The 9,228-nt window shown below is 34.5% G+C and overlaps 1 protein-coding gene across 2 annotated transcripts; it reads right to left on the reverse strand.

Annotated features, from left to right (window-relative positions):
- Positions 1 to 1,264: 1,264 nt before the first annotated feature.
- Positions 1,265 to 8,419, reverse strand: EGY1 (Peptidase M50 family protein). 2 transcript variants are annotated; one of them, XM_088116308.1, is made up of 10 exons: positions 7,902 to 8,417; positions 6,828 to 7,289; positions 6,533 to 6,673; positions 5,204 to 5,305; positions 4,755 to 4,966; positions 3,953 to 4,003; positions 3,743 to 3,812; positions 1,972 to 2,040; positions 1,651 to 1,701; positions 1,265 to 1,547 (listed from the first exon to the last, which is right to left on the reverse strand). In XM_088116308.1, the coding sequence occupies exons 1-10, from the start codon at positions 8,250 to 8,252 to the stop codon at positions 1,389 to 1,391; spliced, it is 1,668 nt and encodes a 555-aa protein (XP_087972434.1). In that variant the 5' UTR covers positions 8,253 to 8,417; the 3' UTR covers positions 1,265 to 1,388. The 2 variants fall into 2 exon arrangements, 1 of the variants encoding a protein (XP_087972434.1); XR_015786870.1 differs by lacking the exon at positions 1,265 to 1,547 and adding an exon at positions 3,040 to 3,247 and having other exon boundaries at positions 7,902 to 8,419.
- Between the last annotated feature and the right edge of the window lie 809 nt (positions 8,420 to 9,228).

Here is a 9,228-nt window from a genome sequence, read left to right on the forward strand (position 1 = left end):
TTTTCGTACATATTAGTTATACATCTCAGCTTTATACCATATATGCACATTCACTTAATAAATTATGCTCACTGCAGCTTTATATCATTACGGGGTTGGATGAGCAGTATGTCATGAGGATTTTTTCCAATGGCTTATGGGAAGATATCAGACCAGAACTGAGGTTGTACAAAACTAACAATCTCTCGAAAATCATGAACAAATTTATCACTATTGAAGGGAAGAATATAGCTATAGTAAAGGCAGTAGGGAATTTTGGAGACAGGAGGGGGTAGGAGTTTTCTTATTCAAAAAGGAAAAAAAGGAATGGAGAACAGCACCTCCAAGATCAATGGTACCAGTGAATTTAGCACATGGACAAAAACCAAATTCTTTTTCTCAATCAACTAGCATTCAAATATTCTTTTAACAAAGTCACTTCTAATCTAATCAAAATATTCTTTTAACAAGTCACTTCTAATCTAATCAAATATACCTTTTACAAACCATTTATAACTTAACTGGACATTTTTTTCAACAAATCACTTTTAATTTAACCAAATATTCTTGATTTAACCAATTATTCTTTCAACCAATATTCTTCCAACAAATATTTATAACTTAATAAATATTCTTTGCCAAATATCTACCATTGGCTAAGATAAATTGATTATATAAATATTGATCAACATGTCATATAAATCCTCGGTAGAGGGAAATATTATCTTTTTGCTTCTAGTTTGCTAAATGAACACTGTCAACATATAAATCTTTCATCCTCTCTCTTCTACTTTGCTAAATGAAATCGAACACTTCTACTTTGCTAAATGAAAACGAACAATATTCTTTATAAAGAATATAAGGCTGCATAAAGTTTGGGAACGTTTTTGTACAATGCAACCTAGTCTTTTTTTTCTTTTTTTCAACACTAAGCCAATATATTAATTATTTCATGCATGTCACCTACCATACTAAGCCAACATATGGTCAAGTAAAATACTAAAGTTTGATAAGCTTTTGAGGAAGGCTGCTTGAGGTAGATGGTTTACAATGTTAAGCATGGGAAAGTAGTCTTAGATGGAAACTTAGATTTCAAGAAAATATTAAGCATTTATTTTGCCCCTCTTGCAATATAAAACGACCTTGTGCAAAATACAGTTTCCCCCAACAAGTTCATGATAATTTTCAATTTTTTTTCGAAGAAAAGGTTAATAAAAATGGATTTTCACATTTTTCTATCAAGATTTTTTTCCTGTTTTTAGTCGATAATTTTTGCCCAACAAAGTGAAGGTTTTCTTAGGGGTCGTATATAAATTAGAACTGAATTGAACTTGGCTTTGGTAAATATATATTACCTATATATTTTCACTACTCTTTTAATTAAAAATGGCCTTAGTGTAGCCTAAGCATCAAAATGCAGTTACAAGACCTATACCGAGTTCTTCTGCAAGCTCATCTCCAACAGGAACAAGAGTCAAGACAACAAGAAAAATAGCAACTGCTACAAGTGCCTTTCTCCATGTTCCAGCTTCTGTCACATCATTCAAACATGGTTTCTCCGGTGCCCTCTGAAAAAAAATTACAAATAAGTAAAAATCAGATATAATTGCAAAAAACAATTAACTACAGTTTCATCATTCCCTTTCATATTCAAGACAAGTATTTGCATACCTGACATAACAAAACATAAAGCCCCCAAGGAAGTGAAAGAGGTCCACCAAGCTGTTAAAGGTGTAAAAGAAAACAAAAGTGCAATTTAACTTTTAATAATGGAAAAAAAATCCTATAATAAATCAAGAAAAATGAGGAACTAAGGACACCGACTGTTTTTAGAGCACATTTGTCCTGTTTCCTTTTGGGGAGTAAGTAAACTAGAAAATGCGGAAAAGGCTGGTAACTACGTGTGCAATCATGTAATTGTTGAACTTTTAACAATTTTATTGAACAGTCATACGTTTGATTTGTTTAATCTAAAAGAAAGATCAGACTCACCACTCCTAGTCCAAGCAATGTATAAGTGGTTAAACCAAAGCCAACTAGCGCATTTTTTCCAAAGGCACCCTGCAAAAACATGCAGCAGAATTAGCATATGCTTCTTACGATACTAAGAACCTAAATTATAATGCTCAGCCCATCACATTAGATGGTTCAGAAAAACTAGAAAATAAAATGTTTTTCATGTGCAAGAAATCTTAAGATACCTAATCATATGAATGAGAGGATACTCATGTGTGAGTTCTATTCACATCTTCCAATAAATATATATATATATATATATATATATATATATTTCCATGTTCTAGGTTGTAAATTTTGTCCCTATCCTCAATATAATATATCAACTTTTAACATCAGATCACTATCATAAGTAATCAATATATTTGAAATATAAACTAAAGCTGGTTTGAATTTTGAAGTTACGTGACCCCTGGGAGGACACATATGAGGCAAACCAACAAGTACAAATTCATATCATATCATCAATAAAAGTTATACATGTCCATGTCATGGGTTTTAAAGTTTATACCCAAGGTTAATACATTATCACCTTTTTAACATCAGAGAACTATCATAGGTCATTAAAAATACATACAAATATGAATTTTGAATTTACGCTACCCCTGGGAACAGAGAAGGTAAACCGTCATCAATCATCACTAATAACCAAGGAGCCATGAATCTAACATAGAGTTCAATTTTCCAAAGACTTTACCTTACACCAAAGTACGATAATAATGTTATAAAAGGGTCCGTGGATCCTAGCAAAAAGTATTTGACTAATTATTATGTCATTCTAGTTCCTCACTTCAAATCACTCCTGTTACAGGTATCTCCCCACTTTACTCATTTCCAAAAAAATGGGGAAAGTCATGTCATAACAGTGTCATCCCTTTTAATTCTCAGCATTTTGCCCTAGAAAAATTCCTTATTTCCGACAAATTCCCCACTGTCGGTTACTTACAAAAAAAATTAGCTCACCCTAACCCTTAGTACCAAAATGGCCAACAAAAGTTGTGGTTATCATGATGTATATAACTAAAATATTCACTGCATTCCAACCTGTTCCTAAAAGGCCATGACATCAAGAGGCACCGAGAATATGTTGAAGCCTAACTTTGGTTTTTCCTGCCAGTGTCAGAAAAAATGGTCCATCCTCTTATTTTCTGACTCCAGATTTCACTTCCCAGACAAGTTATTCAACGAGCTTCTTCTCCTTAATTCCATCCACCCAACTTAGCAAACTAAGTTGAGTCTCTTAACCCATTGACTGCATTGATAACAGTCAGAAAGTATACAAATTGATAATTGATATTAGAATTAGGATCTGTAATGATATAAAACAAATTAAAACTCACGGCAAAATGTCCCAAGTCCCAATTTAAAACAAACAAATCTAGCAAACAAGGTTCTTAGCTAAATAATTATGTGGTAGTGTGTTTGATCATATTTCTATTAATTGCTAACAAGAAAGGACGATTCAATGAGCATTAAGCATGGCATCTACTACAAAATTTTAAAATGCTCTCAAAGCAGTACCCTCAATTGAAGCTTAAGGCCCTACATGACCATTGGATTTATGTTGCTTTACCTATTATCTTAATTGGAATTGATGATGTGGAGAATATTCTTCATTTTAGTTCAAAACTGAAAATAATCACACAACATCTTCCCTTACTCAAATATTGTCCCAAATTACTTTTAAAAATTACAGAATAAGCAAGGTATTTTTCACCAGCTAAAGCTTGAAAGGTGAACAAGATACCTGTATTGCTCTTCCACCATCAAGGCACCCCACTGGAAGCATGTTAAAAGCTTGTATGGTTAAGCCACACCTGAAAAATCGTAATAAATAAATAAGCAAGTGTGTTACGGAAAATTAATGATTAAGAGTATGTCTGGAAGCACAAATTTCTCAAATAAATTTCATTTATCAATGAAAGTAAATTAGATTACAGGAGGAAAAGTTGAATACCAGCCAGCAATAACAAGAGGATGAATCGGAACTGTTGCAGCATGCATCGCTCTGCACGTTGACATTAACAAATAGCAATGTATCACGTTAACTGAGGCCAAAATAAAAAAAATTACCTACATAAGCGTCAATACCAATCTAGATACTAAGATAATGCTTGGCCCAAGTTATGTTGGATTCTCTCTTTAAAAGGAAAAGTTGGGCCAATTTTTAAGAAAAAGTAGCTTCTTTTAATATAGAAAAGTTTGAAAAAAAAAAGAGCTCTCTAAAAAGCTAGTTTTGGAAGATTTTGACTTTTACTCTCATTGGGCCTATTTGGTTAAAACTCAAGATCCAAGAAGACATACCGAACAAATTTGAACTTAACCTTGTGTTTTAATAGGAAATTAAAATATATTAAATTTAAATTGCTTTCAATCCATTTTTAAATGCTTTGTTTAGATAAAACAATTCAAATTTATTGAATTTCAATTTTATTATTTGGATAGAGTATTTCAATATTATAAAATTTCATTTTATTATTTAAAAATATTTAATTATTAAAAAAATTCGGTCGGTAGTATTAAACAGCTTTTAAGCTCTAAAAAAACAGGCCAAACACTACTTAAAACCATAGGTTGCAATCAAGCCATACACTTAGAAACTACTTAATTTGGAAAATGCCCTGCATGTAATTATCTGTTTTATCCATCCAAATAGTGTATATTAACTAAATTAATGACAAAAAATCACAAGCATTGGACCTATGTTTAGCTAATTATATTCTTAATCCATTAAAAATCATGGAAGGAAGGGGACATACGCATAACCAAGCGTTGCTCTACTGATCAATCCAAGAAGCAAGGAACCTTGAAACAACAAGCTAGGAACTTGCACTAAATCTCCTGTTGTATCTGGGTTTGATGAGAGAAGAAGGCCAACAGCAAACATTGAAAACGACAATACAGCACCAGCAAAGGGACCCGCAAGTGATATGTCTACTTTTGTACTTCTATCAGGAAGGATGGATTTAAACTACAATGGAGTGTAAACAACCATGGATCAGCATTTAAGTGCATATTAAAACTATGAACTTCGGTCTAACTAAAATGTTATAGCATGTCATAAAGTTGCAATAGAATAGTTAGAGAGTTAAAAGATGATACAGATGACTATTTGGATGGTCAATAGATGCTTGGTATTATAAAAGTTTAGCCAATGGTCCTAAATTCAATGCAAAAGTGAGTTGGAAGAAAAATTAGATGGTCTCACCTGAGTAATAGCACCAAAGCTGCCAAGTGTGATATTTGGAATGAAAAAAGGAATGCTTAATTTTACTTGTTTAGGAAATGCTGCTAGAAAGTGCCCAACCTCCTGCACATACCCATATCTATCAGGAATACAGAGAACCAAAAAGAAATAAGGGTAATTTAAGCAATTTAGTAACAATATGTAGAAACAAAATTAAACAAAGAAGATAGGAAGTAAGGGTTGGGCCATTGGACATAAGAAATAAATACGATAGAAAGTGACCTTCAACACAGCGCACATGGCAGGTATTCCTATTTATACAATATTTGGCAATAAAAACTATATGTAATAAAGTGGATTATCTGAATCTGCAAACTAACTCAAACATCTGACTGCTGTCATATATTATTGCCAATAGTGAGCAAATCAATATATTGGCAACAATACTAGATTAGTTGATAGATTCTTATGACAGATTGCAAAACAGTATTGTGGAAATTATAGAGTTAGGTAAAGGAGGAGAAAAGGAGATACTAAGAACTATAGGATATGTGTTAGGAAGCTAAAAGTATATAAGAGGAGGGAAGTAAGGGCCGAACGGTATATATATTAATACCGAACGGTGCCTGCAAGAGAGGAGGAAAGTAAGGACCGAATGGTATATACATTAATACCGAACGGTGGCTGCAAGGGAGGAGGGAGTGAAGGGCTGAACGGTATAAAGTGCTAATACCGAATGGTAGAGAGTTAATGTTAATAGCGGGAAAGTTTGTTAGTTTGTTAGGGGGAGAGAGAGAGTATAAATAAAAGCTGAGTTGGCTGAGGAGGGGATCAGATAATTTGTTTAGGGTTTAGACTGGACCTCTTGGCCTCCTTCTTGGCCAGTGGAGGAAGGGAGGCTTCCTTGGGGAACATTTACTTGTATTTTCTTCTTTCTTCACACTACAGATTGAATAAAATACTTATACATATAGTATATCTTCTGCTGTTGAGTGTGTGAGTGGGAAGAGAGGCTATTGTTTAGGTTCCCTGAATAAAGGAACCTAACAATATGATTTCTTTATAATTCATTATTATAGGCACCATCTTCATCACAGCACCTTGGTCACGTGCATCAAAATAAAGTTTACTTGTTGAAGACAGTAGTCTAAAAAGTACTAAGTTTATTTAGGTCATTCAGATCCCACATTTCTATGATAGAAACTAGGTCTGATAAAAGCAAAAAGACCAATCCCAGACCATAATCTGAATAAAACTCATACCAATTGTATTAAAAAAGATAACTGAAGAGATTTCAATTTTCATGAAATTGTATTAAAAAAGACCAAAAAAAAAATATTAAATGCTTACATGAAAGAGAAGAACCCCCAAGACACCATATGCTAAAGGTAAAGCTGAGTCAACAAATGGAAATAGCAGTTCCATATCTGGAGCTTCAACCACATCTGGATCTGTAAAATATTTCACAACTTCTGGGGGAAGTCTGTTGATCTGGTCCAAAAAGCATGGCATCAACAAAGTATCGTGAAGGGCAAGACATCAATGAAACTAATGACATCTTGAGAGAAAGGCTATTGAAACATGTTGTTCACAAAGATTTACCAATCATCACCTGATGTTCAAATATTATCAATAACTAGCCTACCTGAGATGCAATACCTAGCTCCACTGAGGAACCAATAGTTAGGAGAAACAACAACAATGCAATGACATATTGCCAAAGCGTTGTCGGCCCTGGATCAGAAACCTCCTTCCTCAACAAACCAAAGCTAACACGGGGCCCACCACGTGGATCAGGACTCTCTGAATTGGGTTCCTCCACCATAAAAAGGTTGTATTTTTCACCTGTGACCTCAACTAGCTGATTCTGGAGTTTGGCAAAAACATCTTCTCTATTCCCCCTTAAATTCCCAAGGAAAAGAATGCCTTCTCCCAATTCTCCGAAAGGTTCCTCTTTCGTCACCCAAAAAGTTGAATACCCAAAAAGCTTATCCTTAATCAGCTTTACATCAGCAGGATCAACCTTCTCAGGCCCAAGGAGCTCAATAAGTTTGAAAGAATCAACTTGAAAAGTGTTGTATGCTGGTCCAAGCGACGACAAAGATGACTAAACAAGTAAATGATGCAAACAAGAGAATTAGCAATCACAACAGATAATTCACGTGCACTTAATGCAACAGAATATATGTTACTGAAAAAAAAAATTAGCACTAAAATTTCTCCATCAACAGGATATATGTTCTCCAATCAGAATTGAAGTTTTACCTCAATAATCTAGGTTAACCTTTAACACAAGCCTTTACTACATGAATTACAAAAGTAAAACTCCATGTTAACCTTTAACACAAACCTTTATTAAATGGATTACAGAAGTAAAATTCCAATTTAGATTGGAGAAGAAAACCACAAACACCTAAGGAACTACATCTCTAAGTTTAGTCCTCCAACAACTCCACTGAGGTCTTCAATGAAGGACTAATGTTAAGTCTAATCTGAGAACTAAAGTGCCTACTTCTTATTACAAATTTATCTGGGTTTTATCCACATATATATTAGCAAATATCAATCGTTAAACAAACTTTAGGTGTTACACAACACGATTCGACATTAAACTAAATAACTTAAATTGAAGCTACCTAAACACAACATCTTAACAGCTAACTTCAACTAATCTTCGCAACGAATTCATAAATCAAATTATTTGCAAATGAAGGCGCACCCTATGAGAAGTAGAAGGAGGCGTTGATTTCTCTGAACTGAATCCTCTCTCTTCTTCAGGCATCGTCGTTGTAACGTTGGATTTGGATTCATCGCCACCACTCTCTTCTACAGCACCAACGTTGTCCTTGTCACTGTCGCTGTCATTAGTACCAAAACACATACGGATGCCCGAATTGGCGTGCTTCAACTTGCCCCATTTGGGTATTCGCGCGCGTGAGAAGAAGCAAGAGGTGCCCCTCAGGCGCGTGAGTTTGTGGCACTGAATCCTCTCCCTGAAGGCACGGCGAACCGGGTTGGAGCGGAACTCCGAGTTCAGAGGCATGAAACTGCAACTCGTTAGAGTCCCCATTTTGGAACGGAACAACGAAACGAGGGTCGTTTGAAGAAAGAAGCGTTTCAGAATGGCATGGAAAGTATGAGACGCATGAGTGAGCGAGGCTTCCGATGAACACTGTAGTGTTGTTCAAGGATTTTGATTTGGATGTGGTTGCGGGATGCTGCAGCCTTTGAATAAAAATAATATTAATATAAATATCTTTAACAGAAAAATTGAGAAAATATATTTTCACTTGTGTTTTTTTTTTTGCGTAATGAAAATATCTTCCTTTTTCTTTCTTCTTTTATCACACCCATCCATAAACCAACTCTAGCTTTCCGTTACCAATTGCTTCTACTTAAGTACAAAGATATTGTACTACAATATGATGTTGCTTAATCAAGTTTTGAAATCGAAAGTCCGGCCACCGAACGTGGTTGAGCTCTTCAACATTAAGCCTATGTTTTCGATCTTTTACTAGTGCCGAAGACGTATGAAAATTGTTTGTGTCGTGTCACATGTATTGCAAAATTCATACGTATAGTTAAGTAAATTTTTTCTTTCAATTATAATTGGTCCTTTGTTCCAAACTTTATTTTTGTATGGTTTTCTAATTTTAGAAATAATTAGATATAGTCTCTCAATGGTGTTAAATTTTCTCGTATGTGTCAAACGGTGTTTTAATGTGGTTTTTGTACTACTTACACATTATTGTCATAGACTTCTTTCTTTATTTGAATTCCTTATCTTCTTCCTCTTATGTGAGGCTCTTTTCTCCTTCCATGGCCATTGAAGTTTCTTTCTCATGACCAAACAATCATGCTTATTAAATTTGTGAATAAGGGAGTCTTCATTTAGTAATCCCATAGTTGGATCACGCCACTGTGAAGACTCACAAGGATTCAGGATCTCTTGCAGGGAAAATTGAGTTCTTTCACTCTATTACTTTTAGTCTCGAACTTGGTAAGCATCTTCCCTCGATCAGTAGCATTGTCTCTACACGATCCAA

Source organism: Vigna umbellata, chromosome 5, assembly GCF_029865625.1.
Source record: "Vigna umbellata cultivar VRB3 chromosome 5, Vumbellata_1.0, whole genome shotgun sequence".
NCBI classification, from domain to species: Eukaryota; Viridiplantae; Streptophyta; class Magnoliopsida; order Fabales; family Fabaceae; genus Vigna; species Vigna umbellata.

Coding starts and splice junctions, on each gene's coding strand:
- EGY1 (XM_088116308.1), bottom strand. CDS start 8,252: ATGGGGACTCTAACGAGTTGCAGTTTCATGCCTCTGAACTCGGAGTTC. Junction 3,813..3,952: donor CCTCTTGTTATTGCTGGCTG/GTATTCAACTTT, acceptor ACGATTTTTCAG/GTGTGGCTTAACCATACAAG. Junction 1,702..1,971: donor CATTGCTTGGACTAGGAGTG/GTGAGTCTGATC, acceptor CACCTTTAACAG/CTTGGTGGACCTCTTTCACT.